Consider the following 26,321-nt stretch of genomic DNA (forward strand, 5'->3'; position numbering starts at 1 on the left):
CCCCTTTTGATTTGATGTTCTGTTTCATATTTGAATATATTTATTTTGGTCAAAATGTTTATGATATGATAGTTTATTTATATAGCGCCTATTCACAATGTGTTTCAAAGCGCTTCAAGGCAAGGGAGGGAACAAGAGAAACTACAATGACATTCTTACAGGCCATGAACAGTAAGGATGTGAAATTAACTATCGTACTCGGCCTGAGGACATTTCAGATAGTGCAAAAGCTAAAACATAGATAAGGGAGGAGGAGAGTGGGAAGGAAATGGAAACAGACAGGCAACTACCGTACTAGGCCTGATGACATTTCTGGAAGAGCCAGAGAAAAACAAAAGGTGAGGGAGAGGGGTGCAGAAAGGGAGTGGAGGAACAAAAGAAGCAACTGTCTCGCACTCCCGCACGAACTCAGTGGCCCTGCTTCAGACGAGCCCCACTACCTTGCACTACCTTATCTGACATCCACCGCTCGAGGAGGCCTGGCCACTCCCCGCTGCCTTGCCTTAGCTGCCCTGAAACCGTGACGATAAAAACGGATCAAGTGAAAGATGGGGGTTAATTGCTGTGGGGTGACGTTGCTGGAGGCGCTGCATCTTCCAGTGCATCATGATGTCCGTGACACTTCAGGAGCTCTCAAGGATTACCCAGGATTAGATTGTGACCATAGGGTCGTTACCCAGCCTATGTGCGCGTAATGATGTTTCAAGTACCTTGTTACAGCCCTGTGGCTCCGACGTGGGCCGGGACCGTAAATGGGATGACTTCAGGACCAGCCAACTTGGACTCAGGAAGAGACTTTGACTCTGTCATGGTGCCCTTGGGTCCACCAAATATCACTCGACTTTCCCCTGCTTCCTCTCCCACTTTGTGCTATGCTGTATAGAGCCCTAATAACGTCAAATCACTACGTCTGCATTTTAGCACACGGGCCGTGCCTGTTACACCGGAGCGGGACGCGTAGCTACCGGGATCACCCAGATGACAGACTAATGCTAAAATCACACAGCAATAGTGGACCGCAGGGGGCACACTGCAGGGTTCAGGTCACCAGACCATGTGCCAAGGCTTGGGGCACCCAGCTAACATTGTGTGACTTGGAGCACCCTGTCGGCCCGTGGTCACACAGGCTCCTTCATGGCATGGGGGCACCCAGGCCATTACAGTAACACGACCATCGTTGTCCAGCATTGGGCACCAGAAGACACATGCAGAGTTGTCCAGCAAGGGCTCTGCCTGCCACTACTCAAGGACAAGAGGACAGCGTTGTCCATCAGGGTCACCATCCTGGTGTAGGGCCCTACATGGTAGGCCCTCTGCCTGGTATACAGCGCTGCACGCTGCTAGTACGACACATCAGGCAGGAGTCAGTTGGTTCCAAGACTGACAAGCGGGAATTACTTTTATTAGTTTGGTCACGTGGTTACATACAGCACGAGCCCTGGGAGATACCATGCCCCCAGGCGGGGTGACACACCACAGTGCTCACTTGGAATCTCTCTCCGCAGTAGACTGACTGTGTTTCAAGTCCAGTCTTGCAATGACAATTGCTGTTTATAATCGTCAGAGCCAGAGTCTCTTGTTATAACAGTGCCTGCGTGGATGTAGGCAGGTGATGTGGATGGGAATGGGTGAGAGGCCCTGGGGATCCTGCACAAACTGCCCCAGGGGTTGGCATCACAGAACAGCAGCTTCGTCCTACGCCCAGAGTCCCTCTCATCCCATTTCCTGCCCACCTGCGACTATCACAGGATGAACCAATCTTTCCAGTGAGAATCAGAGTGAAGAGAGGCTGAGAGTGTTTGGGGTTCATAGCATCTAGGAATGAAAAGTCGCAGCCTCTGGCTGAAATCTGTCACAATATGATTCTCACTGGAAGCAGCAACAGAGGTCGGATCCTGCAACCTTTGGAAAGACGAAGACCGAACTATGGCTACACTATATTAACTCTCCTTCACACTTCGTTTACTTCCACATCCTTTAGCACTGTGCCAGGTCAAGGGCCCCAGCTGTGTTTTCTACGTTTTGTAAACTTCCCGCTGCAGTTCACCAAACAGAGATTAGTAATGTATCAACAACCCATATAGCTTGCCGAGCAGTGGCTGCCAATGGCCCTCCATCCCCAGCCAGGGCCTTGAATTGATTTCCTGCCACTCAGATGCTACCCATACCGTGCAGGCCCATGATAGTCTCTGCTCCCATGAATGACTCTGAGAGGGGACCCCACCTCCCACCTGGGACTCACACAGTCCTTAATCTAATGAGGCTCTCAATGGCCTTGCATTAGACTCTTGGGCATGTAATATAGACCTCCACTCACTACCCATGTCTCAGACAGCCCTCCATCTAATGTCTGAAACACTAATGGCCATCTACCTCATTAAGGTGCATGCTGACCTTTTATACCATGCCAGTGGTTTGGGAAGCTCTCCATATTTTATTTTTTATTTATTTTATTGTTCATTTATAACGCGCTTAATACCAGCGAGTGGTTCCTAAGCATGGGATCAGGATTCAAACCCGTGTTGTGCCGCGTTGTCTTGCTGCCAGGAAAAACGCGTTGCCCCAGAGCTATCCTTCCTCCCCAGGCTGGCTCATGGACAGGCCCTCCGCACACACATGACTTAGACAGACCTTTGTTCAATGCCCAGAATTTGGATGGCCAGCCATACATTGCATACATATGCCAAATCTCATTGGCAAGGTTCTACAAAGGGGAAGTTTGAAGTCCTTCATAATCATGGATAGAGACCAGGGGTCTAGGGTTATATTTTACCATGCAGTCAGATTTTGGGAGACCCTACCCCCTACTGATGTGAATAGCACTGGACCTGGAAGGGTTCAAACCACGGGTTTTCCAGATTGGGACATCGAAGGGCAGCTGAAGCCCTTACACATCCGAGAATGTTTCTAAGAAGTATCTACAGAATAAGAATCGCGCCTTCTCTGTGACTGAGACGGGAAACCTCTACATCCTGAATATGTCTCCTTTTTGGAAAGAAGACATTAAAGAGGATTTGGTGGCTGATGATTTTGCAATGGCTGGGAGTGATTTTGGCATGAGCACGTTTGCCTTCTTGGTACGTTCCTTGTCTATGGAGGTATGGAAAAGAATGAGGCCATCAAAAGGAAGCAACTGTACCTTCTCCTGGGCATCATTAATCCACTTGAAGCCCCTCTCTGTCTGGCCAGAAATCAAAGTCTAGACACATACCTTATGCTGCAATATCCATGTGGCCGAAAGCTGATTCTAGAATCTCATGCACCACAACCTTTGCTTCCACTAGGGCAGCCAAAATGTGTTCCTTCCTTTCAGCGGACTGGTGATCTAAAAAGTCAACTATCTACCTTCGTAACATCACGTTGAAGGTCCCCAAGATTGTGTCTGAGGTTGCATGCCTAAGATGCAGTGCACTATTAGTGTGTGCCTACATGCCCAATTGGTCCAATCAAAAGGCGTCCTTTGCCAAAGGCAAAGCTGTTGACTGCTGTGCAATTAAGGAGGCTAACGCTGGGGAAGCACAGCCAAGACCACAACCACATGTGCCGGACGGTGGAAGCGCAAACATGTTTTCTCATCGGGAAGGGGAAAGAATTTGGTCTACCCTGTGTAGGGTATCCCAAATTATCTTGGCATTTTTAAGAACATCCCCTTGGAAAGGGATGCCTGTCCTGTATGGATGGCTGAGCACTTCGGACAAACCTCCTTCTAAAACTGAACAGAACATGTCCACCTCTGCACCTTAAACTCCATAACCTGGAGCATCCTTTTGTGGAAGGCTTTGACTGAAGGAGGCAGCTCTTCTGTGTCACTCAAATCCATTTGGGCTAATGGATCCATAGGTGACGAATAAGACTTCTGAGAGATGGATCTCGAGGCATTGGTGGAAATCATGTGGCAATGAAGGTGCAGTAGGTGTGATCAGGACCGAGTCCGGAAGTAGTGCAAGTGGAGACACTTGGTCCTGAGCCACAGAGGAGCCCCCCACCAGAGCCTCTGGAGTGGTGGGTATGACCAGCACATTACGCAATGGGAGCTGAGGTAACACCTCCTTCCTAATTGCATGAAATTCCCCCTCAAAAACAGAAGTAATCAGCCTAAGAAACTTGATCAGAAGAGGTTCCATTTGTAAGGACGGAGGTCCCATCGAGAGACAGGCCAACGTTTCAAGAGGAATAAGCGGATCTGATCTGTGAAAGTGGAGGCATTTGGCTGAAATTGGTTGAGAAAGCAGGGCGTGAAAGTTAGAGGGCTTTGGGTGGAAGAGTCCTGTATATGCTTGGGCATGCTAAACAGTAGATTATATTATGGTGGGAAGAGTGGCTCCATGGAAGGAGTCCATCACCCACTTGTGGTGGGTTCTCACCTGCGAATACCTAAATCAAACCCTCACAGGAACTTAAATGGCTTCCCCAGATGAGAAGACCCCTGGTCCTGAAATCACCCTGGCAGGGAACTAGTTGTAGGATCCTGAGCCTGCACCAAAGCACCCAATCCTAAATTATGGGGATTAAAAGTTCGACCACAGGGAAGACAAAGGGGCCACAGTGGTGGTAAACTTTTGCTACTGTCAGCTGGCCATGTCTCACAGGAAAGACACATGCAAGAGGGTCTTAAGGGGTCCCTTGGATGACAATATACAGTAACCTGTCAATGCCTGAGGGGGCATGTGGTGGTGATGCAGTTGTTCTGCCACTGAGACATTAAAGCACAGCGTGTGGCGTGTGGACATTTCTGTGTTATGCAACAAAAGGGAAGAGCTATCAATGGAGGAAGTGTAAGCCCTTTCAGAGTGAGCCCAGTAAACCCGATAAGTGCAGGGAGAGCATTGTGGCCCATGAATAATCCCAGGTCTGTCCACTCTGTGATGGGAATATGCCGAAAATGGAATTGAATGTGAGATATGGACTGCCTCAAAGCTCCTCAGTACTTCTTTGCATGATGATATGGGCAAACCTTCACTGACACCATTGTTCCATCTCTTTACTGAACCTAGAGGCATGAGTAGGGGTCCAGGGTGCAACCGCAATCAGGTCCAGACACAAACCCTCTGCCCTTACTGGTAATCATCTTCAGGATCAGACTTAAGAGGCATGGCAACCATGGAGCGAGTGCCAATGATACTCTTGGCAGTAATGGACGAAGGAAGCAAGCACAAGGAACAGAAGAGTTGTGACAAGTCTTCCACATGCACTAGCTCCTCTTAAATATGATCTACAACCATATCATAGGAAGGAAGTCTGCTACCGCCATACAGGATCAGGAAGCTCCCAGTGCCAAAATGTCTAATGACTACAAGGTTAGAATGCAGGCATCTTGAAACAGCCTACAATAGCAACACTTCCGAACCGCTGTCCTATACCCAACATCAAGCTTCACGGAAAACATTGAATCCAAGCATTAAGATAAGTGCTCCACAACACTGAGCTGCACCAGAAACCACAGAATGCCGATCAGGCCAAATGTGCACAACCGCAGACTGTGCACACACAGGGGCATGGCAATCCCTGATGCGACTTATCCCCATTAGTATTGCGAGAAATAATATTGGCAGTTGCCCTCTGAAGGCTCAACAATCCACAACGGTAACATTTGGACCACATCTGCCTAGCCTGATCTGGTTGTAGAGTTGACAGGCAAGTAGTTACCAATGTAAATATGGGTGTTGCTTCAATTTATCAAGTCTGGTGTCATGCAAGAATCACCTGAGCAATGTTTACCATTCATCCTACTGCCTGGATCTCAATGTTAAGGAGATCTGGATTCTGACCACTGAGCCAATGGATGCCCTTCTGTGATGCCGGATATGGTGAGGCTCACCTTCCTCTGATGCCAGAAGGCACTTTATTTGCATGCCTATGGCACTGTTAGAGCAGATATACAAGGAACATCCAATGATTATATGCAAAATTGCAGAATAAAGCTGTGCAACAACAAAGCGCATCCAATGATGATTCTTCAGGGTCTCAATGACAATGAAATCCTTGATCTCAATCAGCTTTTTCCAAAAAGTGCAATATCAAGTCTTGTTATCTTCAAAAGCTCTAAACCTGGTGAACTCAATGGTCCATGCCTTCTAATGGCCTGCTTGGTAATCTGTGATGGTAGCCTTCTGACCATACAATGCATTATTGAGTTGCTAACTGGAGCACAAATTCCTTGTTGATTTTGACATGAACTGGACCATCTTCTAACTTAGTACCAGCAGACATTCAACTATATCACAGAGGCTTTGGATCCCACTCGTGCCTTCATTGAATAAAGAGATAGGCCCGGGTCAGAGTAACACAAGCCCATCTGAAACGTGCAGAGCCCTACTCCTTTATGTGGTGCCTCTCAGCAAGCGTGATAGTCAAATATCTAACTTCTTACTCATCATGCATTCCAATATCTTGTTGAACTACTTCATAAGTCCACTGGCTTGTGGCACAGGAGGTCGAGAATTGTAAGGTTACACCACACTCATTAAACATGTTTAATGCTGTATGAAGGCATGAAGGATGCCTGTGCGTAGGCCTCACAAGATCTCTGCAACTCACTACAGCCCTTCATACATAAACTGATCAAATATATGCAGACTGATTCAAAAGTACTGCCTCCAAATTATTTGCAGTGGGTGTGGGAAGCAACAGAGGTAGTTCAAAGGCGAGAGTGTTTTAGATCTATTTCCACTGATGGACTGAAAGCAGTAATTCCCTTTGGAAAAAAACAGAGGTTCCCTGCTCAACCCATGACCTGCAGCAAAATTCAAGAGCCTATAACTATCACTCCCAATTCCAAGTAAATAGGGACTATCATTAACACTTCTCCTTCTTCACCCCCAGCACCCAGACACCTCAAACAAGCTATTGTGACACTATTACTAAAAACATGCCAAATATAGGGTGATATGCAATACCATTGATCACAGAGCTGATAGAACAAGTAGTGATAACACAACTGCAGCTTCATGTGGAATCGCATATCAATCTGAGTAGAAGACAAGCAGGATTTCGGCCCATGCACAGTACAGGATCGATCTTAGACGAGTGGCAGATATTGTGGTATCAGAGCTTTGCTACTGCTGGATCTATCCACAGCTTTAACACTTTTGATCATTGTTAAACTGGATTTTCAAAATCAGCCCTGTGGACAGATTCTGAGTGGCCACTAGCGTCTTGCCACAAGGTATTGTGACGGAGCACTAAGGCTTAGGCTTAGGACAGTGTGAGAGTGGAGAAGCGTTCAGTTAAGCGCACACACAGCATTCTTAATTCAAATTAGGAAGAATGAATAAAAGTACTTAAGCCGTATCAATTAAAAATCACATGTAATTAAATCATTAAACATCAGTACTAATATATACATATTCTCCTTTGGGATGCTCTGGCTACAAAGCACCAACACTTTTCTGTTAAACACAGCGAGATCAGTAACAGAACACTGTAGTGTAGCAAAGTAAGTGAAAAACAGGCAAGGTTCATTTTGAGTTTGGTGGGAAAAAAGTGGGAGGTAATACCGTTTACCTCCATTTTTGTCTGCACCGCCAAACTACAAGTTGGCCGGTATTACCTCTGGACTTAACTCCTTCACTTTACCTCAAAAAATCACCAGTATTTTCTTCTGGTAATACCACTGGAGGTAATACTATGAAAAATCCACAATGGAGTCCTATGGACTCCATTAAATGGGGATTTACACGGGCAAACTGCCACTTGTAATCAGGTGGTATTACATAACACCACCTATTCTTCATTAGTAAATAAATCCACCATTACTTAACCAATGATAATCTTTGCACCTAATGAGTTTATCTATTGAAAACAGACATTTAAAATGGTATGGCCCGGTGGCACAATCTACAGCACAAAGGGCACACACTCACTGAATGAGCTCCCACTACATTTAAACATCAATCAACAATCACTCACCGTAAACAAAGGTCCTAAAGACATTCATTTTCCCCAAGTGAGGTTTCCAGGAGTTGAACAATTAAGTTGTTTGTCAATGATAGTAGAACTGAGAAGCTATTATGCAGTCACAACACTTGAGAAATGGGAAATAACATATTAATGTAGCTTGAAAATTCAACATAGGAAGAACTTTCCAATCATGGTTACAGCTACCACTGGCGCTGTCATGCTCCCGAAAGGTATTGGGCCTCATTACGAGTCTGGCGGGAGCCGTGCCAGTAAAACCTGCAGGCTGGCTGCAGGACTCGAGATTTTTCCGGTGGCAGGCTTCCCGGAATTACAGGGGTATTACAACCATGGCGTTCCGGGAAGTCAGGCACTGGAAAACTGGTATTACCATTCCCATTTAAGTCTCATAGGACTCAATTGGAATGGGGAAGACGGTAGCACCGGCAACATTCATAACGGTGCCGGTGCTACCGTCAAAGACTGCGAGTGGGTGCCGTTCCGCCCGCCAGGTCAGACCTGGCAGGAGGGCATCCGGCCCGCAAACTTGTACTTTGCTGGTCCAGTAACAACGGTGCCGGTAAGCCTACCGGCACCGTTGTTACTCGACCGGTAGGGTCGTAATGACCCCAATTGTCTCTGTATATCATCTGCCAGACTGTATCATACCAAGTATGGACTTGTTATCCAAAGTAGTCGGTAGGTCTAAAGGACCAACAATGGTGATCTCTATCCTCTTAAAGGACAACCCTGCCAGTGGTATTGGAATAAATGATGCCTTGGTTGGAGCCTACAACATAATTAATTAATTTACAGTTCCTCCATTTAAATAAAACCGTTTTTATTGAATTTGCATTTTGGAAGTTGTCTGATTCGCTCGACGGCTTTATGCTCCAGAGATCTGCTTACAGTCTCACCACCTTTCCCCCTCCACGTTGTTTCCTTGACTTGAGGCTGCACCGGCCCGCTCCTGGGAATTCGATTACCCAGGCCTGTTCTTCGACCCCCCCGCCCATTCAGGCCTCAATCTAGGAAGCAGCCCACTTTGCCATGGAGCACACCCAGCCCTTTCACTCTCTCATGCCGACACAGGGCCCATGTCTGGGAATGGTCCACTTCTCCCCTCTGCTTACCCCAGTATTAGGCTCCTTCCTTGTGGAGTGCTGGCTCATGGGGAGACTCCATTGGATGTCCTCTTGTCTCTCCTTTGATTGGGTCTTGCTTGGGTCTCGCTCACTCTCGTCACTGCTCAAAGCCTCTCCCACTCCTCTCCACTCCGGAGCAGCGGTTCCCTCTTTCTTATGGGGTGCAGTCAGGTTCTACTATTTTGGGTCGCGGGCTCCACGGCACTTCTTTTGAGCCCCGGCCACTGCCAGTGATGTGCTTGGGGCTGCTTCGATGCTCTCCGCCGGGCTGCTACCTCTGCCGCTCCGCTCCCTTGCCCTTCCTTGCGGTTCCAGCCTCGCGGCAGTAGGGTACACAGGTACAAAATGGCACTTCTTGGGGCTTTTCTTACGAATCCAGCAGCCCCAAAAGCCCAGAAACAGCCCCACTGTGTTCCCCCTTTAATATTTACAAATTCCACGTGGTTTTAGCGTCATCGAAACCTTTGAGCTGGTCCCGGGGGGCATACATTCTTTATCCTAAATAAGTCTGACCGGACCTTTGGCAGTGGAACCTGGGTTAAGGATTCTTACCTGAACTTTAACCTTTCAAAATATGTTATTTATCATAACCACTGGCATTCAGAATCTCTATAAAAACTACCTGAAGAAGTATATGCTTTGGAAATGGTGTCTTTTGTGCACAAGGACCCAGACCATCTTAGGGTTGAAACTTGTAAAATTGAGGGAAGCTGGTTTGTGTTGATTCTAAAGAGTTCTCCCAATGCCCTTGCATCTGACCACTCACCTGTATTGCACTGGTAATTGATTAATATGCAATTCTATTTCTCCTAAGGGTGGATGTGTATATGTGTTTTATAAGGTTTTGTGTGACAATATTTTCCTCTGATTTTTATCTGCTTAGTGAGTAAACTAAAGGCCTAATAAATAATAGTATTTTCACATACGTATTGTCTAATTTTAATGACTGGTGTTGCTCTGTGTGCAATCATTGTAGCCCTAGACCACTCTCACAACTTTCCTGAGACTGAGCCTTGCCGCTCTACTACCTCACCTCGACTGGAATGCGCTAACCTCTGAGTGTCTCTTCACCAAAATATTATGAATTGATTAAACAAGTTGGTCTTACATAAACACATTTATTTTTTGACATAAATAACCATCACCATAATAGGGAGGCCTCTCAAAATCCTCCCACCACGGCTGATTTTGGAAATCCATTTTAACAATATCTATATATTGAAAACATGTAATTGTTTTCTGGTGTTGGCCTGCTTGCCTTTTTGTAGTGAATGAGCTTAAATGTAGTCACAGTTTCTTTAAATATCCTCATCCTTTGAGGGCTTCTTTTGATACTTGATGTTGATCCATGGTTCTCAACCAGAATACGTTTCCTTGGGGCAATTCCTACCTAGTGTTACCTCAACATGTATATATAGTGCAAACTGAGCTTTGTGCCCATTTTATTTTTCCCACTCACACTAACATTAAAATGTTTGTAGCACTGAACCATATATACGGATTCAGAGAGCCTCATTATTTGGATGTGAGGATAGACTAGCTGCACCATCAATCATTCCATTTGGCATCCCAGCGCTGCTTGCAGAGGTTTCCTTTTGATGTGCAAAATTGGTGCACATGCTCAGTTCCCAATGCACAGATAAAAGATAGGATGTCAGTCTGGAGAAGACCCATGCCATTATCAGAGCTATATAGATGTTTTGCTTTGATTATTTTCTGAGGGCCAAAAGACAAACTTTAGGATCATGGATGACAATAAAAATAAGGAAAAAATGGCTTACGTGGGATTACTGCACTGGCGCTCTGCATGCTGAACTCCTGCACCACATGTCCGTGAGCAAGTGGACCACAAGCTCCAGGATCCCCAGCCTCCATTGATAGACCCTGGACGATAGCCCACAGGGACACAGTCTCCATTGAAGCACCACTAGAAGGAAGACAAAGGGCAGAAGGTCAATGGTTGACAAATCCTCAATATATATGTATTCATTCAGTGTTTTAGAAGGTACAACATGTGTACAAGATACTCAAGGTGGTAACATGGCGAGGAATAAACCTTGGCACACTGTGTACAACGGGATACAAGTGGGGGACTCCTGCAACGACCTGGCAGACAAATTGCACCATCCCTAGCTTATGTTGAGATTAGCAATTCTTGATAGACAGCTGCTCTGTAAAGGCCGATAGGAATTGGGCAAGGAAAAGCAATCTTAATTCAATTTTATTTATTATAGATTTATTTATAAATTTATAACGCACCGGAGCCCGCAGGCATCAGGGCACACAAATACACAGTGGACAACAATATCACGGGACAGGAAAAGGGGGATCAGGAATGGGATAGTCAGGGATCACTCAAAAGAGGAGAGTCTTAAGGGTTCTCCTGAAAGTTCTAGAGTTGTTTTCTAGTCGTACAGAGACTGAAAGAGTATTCCAGGATTTTGCTGAAATTAGGGCAAAGGATTTACCCGGTCCTTTGGTCCGCTTAAAGGTTGGGCAGGGAACCTGTATCAAATTAGATGAGCGCAGTGATCTAGTTGGCTCATAACGTGTCACTAAGGATTCCAAGTAAGCTGGCGGTTTTCTATAGAGACATTCGCGCACCAAGGTGGCTACCTTAAACTGTATCCAAGCTTTCACAGGGAGCCAGTGCAGTGCCTGTTTGTGGGATGAAATAAGATTTCTTCTTGGAAACATTTTTAATGATACGTATCGCATCATTTTTGACTATCTGTAATCTCTGCATGCTGTGCTTGTCAGCTCCAGCGAGGAGAGCATAGCAGTAGTCTATCCTGAATAGCATGACAGATTGTGCTACAGAGGAGCAGGTGTTTTCGGTGAGGAAGGGACAGATGGTTTTTAGGAGTCTTAAGTAGTAGGTGCATTTTTTTGAAACCTTACTGGTATGGGCTTCTGCACTCAGGGAGGAGTCGAGGTGAATACTGAGCGTTTTTATCTCGCGGATACCAAGATGTTACAATCCTGGATGGAGAAGGATTGATAATTGGACTTTAGTTCGGCTCTTGCCTGAGATGATCCAAAGATTAAGAGCTCTGTTTTTCCTCTATTAAGGCACATCCAGTTTTCTCTCATCCAAGATTCAATCAGGTCATAGGTGTCTTCTAGTTTAGCTGCGTCTAGGTTGTAGTCTCCGAAGAGCTCCAGAACCAATTGGGCATCACCTGCATAGTTGGTAAAAAAAGACCCTTGATTTGGTCCGGACACTGCAGAGAGGTATAGCATATAAATTAAAGAGTACCATGGCCATACATGCCCACTGAGGCACCCTGCATGTTAAAGGGGCGGGTGAAGAGGAGGCATCTCCCCACAGGCTCTGGACAGCTGTCTGGTCAGGAACAACTGGACCCATTTAGAGGTCATCTCAGAGCAGTGGCCTATATCTCTCAGGGTGTAGAGTAGGCGCTCATGGTCCAGGAAGTCAAAAGCTGCTGATAGGTCCAGCAGGACAAGCATGCTGGCCTTTCCTCTGTCCATGATTCCCAGCATATGTGTCTGTAGATCAACAAGAGTGGTCCCAGTGCAATGATAGGCTTGAGAGCCTGACTGTCTATGGTGCAGAGCACTGATAGATTCAATGAACGTCTGAAGCTGAAGATTGGCCACCTTATCCATGATCTTTAATAGCAAGTTGCAGTTCGTTATTGGCCTCAAGTTATTTGAGTCATTGGGATCTAGGCATGTTTTCTTTAACAAGGGTGTCATAAATTACATTTTCAAGGTTTTCTGGGACAATACAGGTTCGAAAAGAGGCATTAACAAGTCTAAAAAAGAATGGGGCAAAAATGTCCTTATTGTCTAGGATCAATTTAGGTGGATGGTTATTTTCCGGACAGGCTGATGGATACATCTTGCCTAGGATACCCAGTTGTTCTGGGATGGATACTGGGTGAAAGTTAATTGCAGGGGAGTCTAAGTTTAGAGAAGGGGCTTTAATAGTAGGATTATTCGTGTTATGCCTTGCCCAGTATTTTTACATTTTGTCTCTTGCTTTAGAGACTTTAGCCTCGAAAGCTAGTTGTGCCTTAGTGCAGTCCAAGTTAGAGGGAACCAATGCCACAGATTGTGCTTTTGGTTTTTCTAAGAGTTTCAAAATGTCAAATAACTTCTCAGCTTTATTCTCGGCTTCCTCTATTTGCTTGTTGCAAACGTTTTTATTAGATTCGATGATCGCAGTTTTGTATGCGCCTTCTAAAATTTACCAGGCAGCTTTGTTCTCTGTGGAGGGGTATTTTAGCCAACATTTCTCAGCTTTTCTTTTATCTGACTTTAGCGATTGAAGCTCGAGTGAACCATTTCTTATGTCCTACATTGACTCAAACTGTTCTGTTTTTAAGCGGGCCAATCTATCTAGTAGGCATCCAAGCTTAGTGTTGAAAGAGTCAACAAGTGGCTCCAGGGGTCAGCTGTAGATGTAATGGTCATGAATTTAGAGATGCAGTTCTGAAAATCCAGTGCATGTATTTTTTAAAGTTCCGGTTAGTAACTTTTTTAGGCAAATTACTTACCTTAGCGAGAGGTGAATGGAGGTGGATGAGGAAATCTATTATGTAATGGTCAGACCATATACATGCTGAGGTGTTGTTAACCTGGACAGTGAGGTTCCTTTCCACAATGCAGTCTAGGGTATTGCCTTTGGCTGTTGTAGGATCTTTGTAAGTTACGTGGTACTCTATATTACTGAGGGCTTTTTCAAGGGCAATTGCTTCTGCGTCGGATGTGTTCCCTCTCCAGCGATTTAGATCACCTAGGAAGAGTGAGGCACTATTGGGCCATTGTGATCATCCAAGAGCTGTAACATTTCTTCATTAAAAGAAGCCATTTCCACAGGAGGTTGATAGATCAAAATAAAGTTAACACTGCTACATGGGGTAGACGTGATTTTTAAATGCAGGATCTCACAGTTAGTGCAGTGGCTCGGAAACCTTAAAGTGCTTAATGGAGTGTTTTGCCATTATTGCCACACCTCCTCCAGGACCCTGATCTCTCTTTTGACAGAAAATAGAGTAGTCTTCTGAAGTGGCTGTCGTGATCATCGGACCACTGGCCTCTGTAAACCAAGTTTTTGTTAAAAACATCATATCGATGTCATGATTAACAATGTATTTGTCGACATCGAGAGCATGCGCACTGAGGGCCCTGGTATTTAGTGGGGCTAATTTGAGTGTTTTTATTGTCTGGGGACCGGATGAGTTGTCCTTATTAAGTTTATCAAGTTCAGTATGTGGCAGGCGCAATGCAAGGATACCACTTTTTCTTTAGCAAACCAGTTAATGCAACATTAGCTTCTTAAGTGGAATGGCATCTCTAAACCAAGAGAAACAATAAGTAGCCCATTCAAGTATACAGTCCGCTATAATTGAGCAGAAACATTTCTTAAAGACTATAGATCAGTAGACGTTCCTGTAACGAAGATGTCCCACTTTGCATTGACCATGGATATCAAATTTTCTATGGTCAGCGGCCTCCCATCTTTAAATAGCAAGAAAACGACAATGGGGCAAGTTTCATGTGGCGTATGGGTCGGGCCACAGAGTCGGTTTGCTTAGGAGTGGAGCATTGCTGCAAGAAGGGTGCCTGAAAGACTTGTGTTTATGATCAGCATCAATGTCCGTCATTCCACTGCCAAAAGGCATGGCAGGGAAGTGGGCAGTGAAGATGGGAACCCTTCTGCCTTCATTGATAAAACAAAGGGTTTTAGTGGCATAAAGCAGCCTTTGCTTTAAGGACATTGATTTGTAAGGCTCTCTCCCCACAATCCATATGTCATTCATGACCTCCAAACAGGCTCCTAAGCAATACTCTGAAGAATCTGTATTTATTAAGACCATTGGTTCAAGAATAGGGAGATGACTACCCTAGCAAGGTACAAGATATTTATTGATTTGTAAGGAGAAATGTCCCAACTACGAATGTGGAGACAAAATTTAGTTTGAATTTCAGACCAATGAAACTAATCCTAAAAGGAGAATGGACTATCACTTGAATACCAGAGATCATTGGGCCCAATGCTGTGGCGAAGATATGATGGCAGAAGTGTTAGGAATCAGAAAAAGACTCATGGCCGAAAGAGTATCATGGTGCAGGGAAGAAACAAACACTCAGTACGCCAGGAAGGAATGTCAACACCTTTATTTTTAACGCATGATGGATTCGGTGAACACATATGAAGAACAATGGGAATTATAATTGAATGACATGGTCATTTTGCCTGCCCTCTGAAAGCAGTGCATCCAAGGGGAAAGAGAAAAACATTAGTGCTAGGATGGATTGCCAAAGTCTCTGGACCGAATATGATTCTCCATAGCCAGGATTCAAGTGCCCATCCTATGGATTACTCTCACGCCTTGCGCTTGGGCTTCGGTGATACAGGTTGGATGACTTGACACAGAGACTATGGGACTGGAACTAGAACACAAAAGGGGTATAACTTTATATAACCGTGTCAGGATGCTGGTACAAAAGGTTCAAGGGCCTACTCTAAGCGGACTAAGTGTCCCAGTTCAAGTCCAATTCCCTAGTCTACAAAACCACAGTTACAGAGATATAGCTCCTGACGAATATATTCAGGTCACTCACAGTCACATAATGTTTAGAACACCTGAGCTTGCTGTCTTGGCTTCCCCTTGGGATGCTTTCTTTGCTCAGATATTTCCCTTGGGTTGCACCTTCGCTCAGATATTATGATTCTCTGGCTGCAGATCCTGTTCCTAGTATCCTGAGATGTAGATAAAGCACATGCCTACCAAGCAAGTACTTATGATTCCCCTTCCCTTCAATGATACCCAAAATGTTTCCCTAGAAGGAATTTCTCTCCAGCTGCATGGGTGGTTTTTAGACAAATTATTTTCACCCACCAGCCAAAGCACCCTCCTGGATTTGAGCACACATCAGGTTCTTGGTTTGCTTCTGCCGAGAACTCTCTCAGTACCTCTTGGCTCTGGGCTATAAACCTCCGAAAGCTTAGACTCACCTAATCTCCTTCTGCTCTGTTTTGTGCTTGCCAGGATCTGGGTTGGTGCCCCCAGTAGGATTTTGGCAATCTGCGTTCCCTCGTGCCCATGCTTTATTAGCGACTAAGCTGCACTGCTCAGTAAAGTACTTCTCTCTAGTTATCTATCACTCTTTATGCTCCTACACCACCACCTCACAAGACCTCCTTCCTAACTTCCAATCTGCCCCTTTTTATACTGCTTACCCACTCCTAATAACCCCATTAACCCCCCATTTCTTCTGTGGTTTGCCTCCTCTAACAGTTATTTGTCCTTGCCTGTTATTTTCGTATGCTACCAGTCCCTCCAGCGTGTTGACAGTCTGAGGGGGGTGGGTAGCTTCACAGAGGGTGAGACTGCCACGCGGAAACCAGCAGAATCTCTTGCATTTATCTCTATTTTGCCTTCCAATGAACCAGTGAACCACAGCAACTGTGATCAGGAGCTGCCATTCCATGATGATAGAAATTACATAGCAGCCAAGATGACCGCCTTACAGAGTCCACAAAACACAGTGTTTGTTAATGTCAATAGGAATACAGCGTGCTCAAGCTCTTCTGATGATTGAGGTCTTCCCCCATTGCGCACCTGCACTGCCCTCCAAGACTCAAATAGTTTTCCCCACCATACATGCTACTTTTGTGGCCTTCTCTGATAGGACTGTTAATAAAAGAGAGGTGACAAACCCTGCCCTAACAGTTCATCTTTGCAATTCAATTGAAGTATACCATAGCCCTTTATATCTATGGTTGCTTCCATACTATGGTTAAGTGTCTGGTAAATCTCGGTTTTTGTATATTCACGGGCGCTTTGTGCCATGTACTCTGTACCCTATATCTCTTAGTTGGTGCCAAAGCGCCACACACTTGCAGGCCATGCCAAGTTCCCTAGCGTCAATCACCCTGTCAGGCGCCTTCTCCCAGAATAGTTCCACTTTGGATATTCAGATGTTATTTGTGCCCTATACTCTGTGTCCTGTATTTGCTGCCTTGTTCAAGCTCATCTCACACCTGCAAGGCCCCACTAGGCTGCCTAGTGCCCAATGCCCTGTAAGATTTCTTCTCCCCCTGGCCTGGGTCAGGTGATAAATTGGAACACCTGGGGGTACGGTGATGTACAAATACCTCAACATGGTTAATTGTAGGTATCTCATCTCTCTCCATCAGGGCTCCGCCATGTTTCCTGCTATCTCAGAAGATAAAGATGATGACAAATCCACTGTGAATACCAAACAACTTCTTGAAACTTGCACTGGGTACATATAGATCAATTTCCTACATTTTTGGTTTAGCAACAATTCACACGTATATGGGACAATCCTGGGTTACTCGCTATTTTTGCTGCCTCTGTAACTATTAGGTAGAAAAGCTGTTCCATTCATACGCTTGAACAATTAATAATTGTTTAATAAGGTCCCCTTTTCCCAGTTGCAATAAATATATGAAAATCATGAGAGGTTGGGGGCTTGGTTTTTAAATTGGTTGCAGATTCAATATATTTGGTAAACAATAACACTGCCTGGATATGACAATTTATGCTGGAGGCCTTATTTCATTCACAGCAATACTTAAAATGCACAACTGTAAACAGAAATTCAGCATTTATGTGGTTGACTTATAGCTGTGCTGATCCAATTGTCTCTACGTGGCACCTTGATGTTTCTTGTTACAGACATTGCTGGTGCAAAACAGCAATGAGGGTGGATAGCTCAGGGGCAACGTGTTTTTCTTGGAAGCAAGACAACGCAGTGCAGATTCAGATCACGATCCCGTGCTTAGAAGCCTATATCTGCTATTAAGCGTGTTATAAATAAACAATTATGATAAATTATATATAATTCTATCTATGTCTCAAAAATGGGCAAAGTGTTTTGGTATCTCCTCATCAATGAATAAATAGGAACAAAGAGCTGTTACATCAGTGTTCCACTCCAGCTACATTCAATACATTGCATTCAATTTAGAATATTGCTTGTACAAAATCCTTAGTCCTGAAAGCCCAGCTTGTTGAAACGTTTGATGAATGCTCCAGAATTAGTGGGTACTGGTCATCTACAATGGGGTGAATGGTAAGGTATAACATGAAGCTTTAGTTTATTAGATATCTTCTGAGATTTGCTGACCAATAGGATGCTTAGAACTTTGCTTACAGATCTGTTTTCCTTGCATGCATGCTTATTCCCAATTGGTGGAAGGACTGAGCCTCACTGGACACTAGCAAATGGTTTTCTAAAAACCTTTTAAAATATAATTTGGAAAGGCGCATATTTTCACAATGTAGCTTTGAACTGGATTTTAACTTGGGATGTTTTTTGTGTTGTAGGAAATAATTAGTATTCTGGTACGTTTTTCTTTTTTCGTGTACTGTATTTTATATTTATCATGATTTATATGATGTTTATACGTTGTATAAACTTGGCTATTAGTTATTACAAATATATCATTACATAAAACAAATTAGCATGAAAATGTGCATATCGCCCCTTCCGGGAGAGTTTATGAAAAGATTTCCACCCCAATACCAAGGCACAAGAGGCACCTGTGGATTTGATACGTATCAATGGCTAATGCCCAATTTTAGTCAGTGGAGGTTGTCCAATTCCAGGCCTTGAGGGTCGGATCCATGTTGGATTTTCAGGATACCCCTCATTAATATTCATGAGAAAATGTGCATACAATGGGCCTCACCATGAGTTGGGCGGTAGCCCTTAAATGCAGCAGTAACGCTATTACCGCCCCCATTTAAGGGTGGGCCCAATCACGATTATGGCCACATTCACCTCCAGCTCTGAGCTGGAGGTGAAAGCGCCGGTGGAGACTGCATTTTCGGCACTATTGGGGAATGGGGAATGGGGATTTACCGCCTTACAGCTACTCGTGACCCGGCGTTAATAGTGCCGGAAAGGGTAGCAGTAACACTAATTGCATTGGCGGTATCCCGGCGCAATTACCGCTGGGATACCACCAACCTCTTGATGAGGCCCAATGATTCTAAATGTATGCACATTTTTTCTCATGAATATTAATGAGGGATATCCTGAATACCCATTAGGTTTCTGGCCCTCGAGGCCTGGAGTTGGACAACCAGTGGCTGAGAGATGTTCAAACAAACTATTAAAGCAAAGCGTTGTGTTCCTCTGTGAGAATTGTGATACATGCTGATCTTGTGCATTGATTGTGGGGTGAAAGCATGAGGTGAGTGCTGTACACTGCACTAAACGTTTTCTCACTGTTTTACATGCCATAATACCACAACTTGTTCGTAGCAATTTTTAATTTGAACATTTGCCTCCAAATTAGGCACTACTGCAGTGTGTTGCCTTGACAAGTTAATGACCTTCATTTTTGCAACTCTGGATTAGGTGCTCAGCCCTTCCCCTGGACAACACGTAACATGCAAAGCCCTTCCCACTGGTCTCGGTTTCAGGAGCACTAAGGGACGATCAATATGAGATGCATCCCAAATACACCCCCAGAAGAGCTAGCTGTACATGAGGCTTAGGGACTTCCCTAGCATGTGTGACGCAGCCCCTGCCCCAACCGGCTCATCCGTACCTTGTTGTCGCCGCATTTTGTTCCATCAACAGCAGCGTCCAGCTTGGAGTGGCAGGTAATGCCGACAGTGCACCACAGCGTATTACAGACATTCTGAAGAAGAGAAAAAGAACAGGTGAATACAAGGGGTCCCAGCATCGCAATGGGGGATAAAGAAGGAAAAGAAGGGCTTTAGATTCCACAAGACAGAACAAGATGTCAGCATTTTCAATTTCCCTGACAAGGTTCAGACTGGACAATAGAGTAAAAAGGTGGTGCCCAAGAGCAGGCCGGACAGTTCAGCATGGGGCAGTTTTGATGACTTATTGCACTATGCAGCTGGCTGTTTTCATAAATATCTGATGCCTAATGTGTTTTAAAAACAGTGTGTTTGCCATCATTTTCCCATTAATCCACCCCAGGCACTACTCAGACACTTTTTGTCATGTAAAGTGTTGATTTACAATTACTGAATGTGGGTCACTTGTCTCTGGTACCAAGATCTGTATTTAGCCTCAATCCAACCACATCCCTGATTCTCATTCAAAGAAGAACTGGATCCTCCTAACCCACAAGGAGCGAAGGCTGTCTCCTGGCCTCCCCCTGAGGAAGCTCCCTCCTCACCCACTGAGAGGTGAACCGTCCACTGACCTAATGCCAAATAGCTCCCTTTTGACTCCTTCCTGAAGGTTATCTCCCTCCTGACACATTTATAAGTGAGACCCCTTGACACCCTCCACGAGAAAGATTGTGTTGCCTTGTGAGAAGTCTATTAGGGAGAGCTCTCTCCTGACTCCTCCCAAACCTAAGAGAATTTCCAGCTGACCCCTCCTCGATAGTGAGCTCACACCTGACCCACTGTGCGGGAGCACTTCATGCTAATCTATTCAATTAGAGCACCTTCCTGACCCCTTCTGTGGAAGAGCTCCATCCTATCCCCTTTCTTGGGTAAAAACCCGGTCTATCTCGCCCTGACCCTTTCCTGAGGGAGAGGTTCTTTCTGACCCCTAAAGGATTTAGTAGAACACCCTTATGAGCACTCCCTGACAAAGGTCCCACCTGACCCTTCCCTGTGTGAGAGCTCCTTCATGAACCACCCGTGAAATCGCCTCCTCTCCCCTGGCTCCTTCCTGAGGACAAGCTCCACTCTGACCCATTTTTAGGGAGAACATCTTCCTGACCAATCCCCGAGACATGTTCTCGGGGTACAGAGAGTTTTCACACCATACAGGGTGCATCCAGGATGAAAACACAATGGTTGGATGCGCATATAAGGGCTTGGTGTAACCAAGATGAGCACACAATCGTTGAGTGAAAATAATATCTTCATCAAAGAGCTAGATTTGTGTATGCAAGGGCTGTGTGTATGCATAGTGTCAACCTAGGCACATAAGGCACAATGCAAGGACCAATTGGTTGATGTACACAGTATGTGCACACAAACACTGCACCAAAAGGGACAGGCATAGTCACTGTGTGCGCAGGATGGGTTGTTGCAGTATATTTACAAAACGGTTGGGTTTATGCATCATATTCGCACATTGATTGATTATATGTATGGTATGAACCTGGGTCTAACCCAGGTGTGCAGACGCAGGATGGGCAAACCCAAGACAAGAGTACACAATGCATGCAAAAGGGCTGTGTCTTCACAATCTGCGCACAAAATGGCTGAATGTATGCTGTATGTGCAAAGTGTGGCGGTGCACTGAGTGTGCATGCTGTGTGTCCACCTATGGTCTTATGATGTGTACACACGACTTAGATTACACAGCATAGACATGAACATGATCTCATTGAAGGATTTGTCTGCAACAGAAGCATGACTTACATCAATGTCTTGGCAGAAGGTAGACAGCGTCCCGTACTGCAGCCGGCACTGGTGCCCCACATCATACAGAACTCCTGGGGGGACTGAGGGATAGTCCATCAGCTCGTTGGTGGGTGGATCATCCAGGCAAAGCCCCCAACCACGACTAAAAACACAAAGAAACCGTTCTTGAGTGAGAAAGGTAAGGGCCAGGGATCCACCACAGTATCAAAAGAGATAACATAACAGAACCCAGCTGGGTCAGGCGACTTGGTCCACATTAATCTGCCTCAGATATGAAAGTGGAAATACAGTGTTTACAGAAATACAACATGTTGTTGCTAACTTAATGTTTTATCTTCTGCCTATTTTCTAGCAATAAAAATCTCATCTGACTTATTTTCAACATTTGTGTTTGTATTTTTCTTGCTATGGTTGTCCTACATTTTGTGGTCTGCTTCCAAGCCCATAAAGAGGAAGTGACATTAGAGGAGGAGCAGACGTGTACTCTGTAGATCCATTATAGAGGCAAAAGGTTTAAGCATAGGAGTGAATTTTATTATACTTTACACCAATATAGTTTCTTACCTACTTCTCCTGCCTCATCAATTGAAGCACTTCTATAAGTAGTATTGTTACTATTGATAGTAGTAACAGTAGTATTACCAGCAGTAGAAGCACTACTACCAGAAGCAGTACTATTACAGCTATTACCAGTGGATTACTATCACAGGCCACTGATGATCCTCTGGGAAGGAAGCGGAACGGGGTGGGCCTCGGGATGTTGCTTGGTATGAGGCAAATCACCCTCTGTAACGACTTTCCCTGTACAAGCCCTTTCAGAGGCCAGAGTCTCCTCTGACCGAAGTCCTGTAACAGACCCCGAAAGGTCATTGTTCTGAGCACCAGTAGCAGTCTCCACAGAGACCATGGGGTGAATCCCGGTAATGTGGTGGCTAGCTGCGAGAGGCTGTCTGGAAAGTTTACAGAGGGAAGGCAAAGTTACTCACTGAAGTGACTACTGTACTCTTAGTCCAATATCCCCTTTCCTCTATACTTATGGGAGTTCCCATGGAGAAGGAACACTACTGGAGCCATAGCAAACACAAAGGCACTTCCCCAAACATCATAATGTAGAGAGAGCAAACCACATATGGGTAGCGCGACCACGCCCTGAACCTCCCGTACCGTGCTCAGTCCTCTCAGTCCCTGACCTGCCGAGAGGGCATATGGGCCTATCTACTAGTTTTTTAGGGTGATGGAGGATGGGCATATGGAGGAAAGAGGACACTAGAGTAGGAGAACAGTAGTCACTACAGTGAATACATTTTCCTTACTCCTGAGTTCCATCGCCTTTCCTCTTAAAAGCACGACTCTAAGCCAGGGAGGATGGAATTACTCTCTTGCAAAGATATTCCTTAGGACTGCTTGTCCGAATTGGGAGTCAGTCCTAGAGCTGGAGTCCAGCACATCATTTTTGCTGAAGGGTGGGGCCCATGTCACTGCTTTGTATATGGCCTCCAAGGGCACATGATGTTGAAAAGCTACTGCTGTACTCTCTGCTTTGGTCAAATGGAACTGCAGGACTTGAGGAGGAACCTTGCCATGCACTTGGTATGCGTGATAAATGCAAGAGACAATCCATCTCACAATAGTGGCTTTTGCTGCATGTTTGCTTGGGTATACCCTGCCAAACGTGGCAATCAGTCTGTCCGAGGACCTGAGAGGCCTAGTTCTCCCAAGATAAAACCTCATGGCCCTTTGAACGTCCAACCAATGTAGAATACAATCTGCTTCTGATTGGGGATCTGGAAAAATACAGGATGTGTCTATAATACTACCATGTCTCTGTGAAAGGAGTGACAAGTCTCCCCTATAGGTAAAGCCTGTAATGTTGATACGACAGGCTGATGTGATTGCGACTAGGAAGACTGTCTTCCAAGAAACCAGACCTAAGTCAGCTGACACCATTAGCTTGACAGGGCTTGTGCACGAGATCCATCAAGACTACATTCAGATCTGTTTGCAATAGAAAGTTGTGTAGGAGTGAACAGATAAACAAGTGAAGTATCTCCCCCCTTGCTGGTGAAACTGATTCGGAAAGAGCGGGAGAAGTAGAAGTGGTCCACTTTCCACAAACAGTAAATCTGAGAACCAGTGCCTCTGCCGACAATGGGAGGCTATCAGGAGAATTTCACTCTCACTGGAGGCTCTGAATCTCTTCAGGACTTGCAAGACTTTCGGAATCTGAAGGAGAGGGGGAAATGCATTTGCAAAAAGGTTCCTCCATGAGATTGATAATACATCTCCTATTGACTCTTTCCCTTTCCCATTCCAAGAGGCGTAATGATGACACTTGCCGCTCAGTCCTGTTGCGATTAGATCTACCGCGGAAGACCCATGGAAGTAAAGATCTCCCGAAGAATCTGTCCACTCAAATCCCCTTTAGGGTAGGCAAAAAATCTCCTGCTTAGCTCATCCACTTAAGCATTGTCTGTTCCTGCTAGATGAGTCGCCGGTATCGCTCTGTTGTTGCGGAGTGCCCACTCCCATAAACACATAGCTATAGTACAAAGTTTCACTGATCTGGTGCCTCCCTGTTGTAGAACATTGTCACTATGTTGTCCGTCACTATAAGGACATCAGAGTTCTCTATCACCAGCAAGAATGCTTCCAAGGCAAGAAAGGACACCTTCAATTCCAGGAAATGTATGTGCTCCTGAGAGTGCTCCTCGTTCCACATGTCATGAACTTGGAGATCCCCCAAAGTTGATCCCCACCCGGACAGGGATGAGTCTGCTGTCATGCTAAACTGGTGAGTAGGGTCCTGGAAGGGGCTGTATATCCTGGGTTTCCTGTGATCTGCCCACCACGAAAGATCCAGTGGAGCCAGGGTAGAAAAGGAAACCACCTTGGTTGAAGAACCGAGTCCAACTCACTGCCAGGTGTAGCTGGGTGCGGCTCATTCTATGAACTCCAACCTGTGCATTGGGATGAGTGTAGATTTCTTCATATTGATGATAGACCTAGTGAATACATCAGGTCCAGATGGAACTTCAGGTGGGAAGAAGCTTGGACAGGGGCCTGCGTTCTGATTAGCCAGTCGTCCAAGTTTAAATACAGCTGTATGCATTTCGGGCATAGGCATAGGAACGCTGTCACCAGTGCCATAAGCTTGGCAAAGACTCTTGGGGCCGGAATAAGGCCGGAGGGTAAGACTTTGTATTGATAGTGAGCGTGGCCTATGGAGAAATGCAGGTAATGGCAGTGAGAAGGCCAATGGAAATGTACAAATATGTGTCTTATAGGTCCACAGCTACCAGCCAGTCTCCCGGCTAAAGGGATGATTGGATGGGATCTTGCATAATCATCTTGGACTTTTCTTGGGGGAAGAAAGGATTGAAGGGGAAAAGGGCTAGTATCATCCACAGGCCTTGAATAGAAACCCTGCCCTTCTTCAAAGGAGGACATTTCTTTATAGCTTGTGTATCACCCACAAGAGGGATTCCAAGCCTTTTTGTAGGTGTGGGGGAGAAGGTGGTGGATTGGAGGGAAGAGGAAGGTGATAGCCCTTGTGTACCACCAATAGGGATGAGCTGTAACTGGTTATGATCTTCCTTTGAGCATGATGATGGCCCTCTCTTCCTCCAACCGGTGAGCCGTAGATCTGCTCCCTCACATCCCTCAGACTGTTAGGCTTCTGGAGTGGGGGAGGGCTGGGAGCTTTTGTGCTGTGGTCTCAGAGACCTATACTGTTAATTCATTGTAGTTAATGACTGTCTCTGTAGGCTGTGAGAAACCTGAGTGCGTTCTCAGATCTACTCCCCTTGGGTCTTCTTCTCAGGTGGCCAAGTAAAGGCCATTGCTTTTGAATCCTGACCCTGGGGGCGGAGAAGCGATGGAGGATCACCTGGGCGGAGGGTCCTTGGGGATTGGGAGTTAGATGTCCTCAGGCGAGATGCAGTATTCTGCATTTCCCTTTCAGGAAGAGCCCTCTATCCCCGAGGCAGAAATAGGGGATTGCTATCCCTGTCCCACTGACCTGGAAAATGCCCAAAGACATTACCACTCTAGAAGCACCAGAAAGAGGGTGAAGAATAGAGGGATCAAGGATAAAACAGGTGAGACATGGTATCCCCCTTTCCTTATTGAGGACAAACCTAACCCTCCCCCGGCCTTTATAGGCTACTGTAAAACATCTTCCCTCAATTCCCCACATTTTAGCACTGACAGTAGTGGGACGAAGAAGAGGCCACTGAGAGTAATAAACACTAAAACCTCATTTCACCACTCTAGTACTGGGACGAGGAAAATGCCTGCAGAGTACTGTGTGTGCCAGGCATGTCCCTTTTACTATAGTCAGGCAATTTCAATTGAGACTCCACACCTGTAACATGTCAAGTGGCTGCAGGTGTATAAAGGGAGAGCCAAAGAGCAGCAAAGGGAGCAGCAGGGGGGCCTGCATGGGAGAGACCAGCAGGGGACCCTTCTCTGAAGGAGGCAGCAGTGGTGGGGCCTGAGAGGAAGCCAGGACGATGGTCGATGTCCAAGAGGACCTGTGGAACCCCGGGCAAGTGGCAGAGGCGTAGCAAGGATTTTCTAACAAGTGGGGCCTGAAGCTAATGTAGTTGGGCCCACCGCAGTGACATTAACATCTGTAAATGCCCACACAGAGGTGCTGAGTGGGTATTTACAGATCTTGGGTGGGCCATGCCCACTTAGGCCCTACCCTGTCTATGCCTTTGGCGAGTGGGCTGTGGGAGCCTCTGTGTGGGAAAGAGAGCAGCTGGAGCTGCAAGCGAAACAGAAAGGAGAAAGGACGCCATCTGTATCCGTGCCGAAACAGCAGGTTGCCAGCGTGTGCAGAACAGCACCCAAAGTGCAAGCGGGGCTTGCAGAGGCCTACCCACTGGCCTGAGAAGCAGAA

The 26,321-nt window shown here is 45.7% G+C and overlaps 1 protein-coding gene across 1 annotated transcript in view; it reads right to left on the reverse strand.

Moving 5' to 3' along the window:
* The window catches only part of ADAMTS7 (ADAM metallopeptidase with thrombospondin type 1 motif 7), a 752,931-nt gene that overhangs the window by 305,898 nt on the left and 420,712 nt on the right, over positions 1 to 26,321 (reverse strand). The window contains exons 9-11 of the mRNA XM_069624204.1: positions 21,416 to 21,560; positions 19,606 to 19,698; positions 10,823 to 10,968 (exon numbers count right to left, since the gene is read on the reverse strand). Coding sequence (XP_069480305.1) covers positions 10,823 to 10,968; positions 19,606 to 19,698; positions 21,416 to 21,560 — 384 coding nt within the window. The remainder of the gene's footprint in view (positions 1 to 10,822; positions 10,969 to 19,605; positions 19,699 to 21,415; positions 21,561 to 26,321) is intronic.

This window comes from Ambystoma mexicanum, chromosome 11 (assembly GCF_040938575.1).
Source record: "Ambystoma mexicanum isolate Mex_15411 chromosome 11, UKY_AmexF1_1, whole genome shotgun sequence".
Lineage (NCBI taxonomy): Eukaryota > Metazoa > Chordata > Amphibia > Caudata > Ambystomatidae > Ambystoma > Ambystoma mexicanum.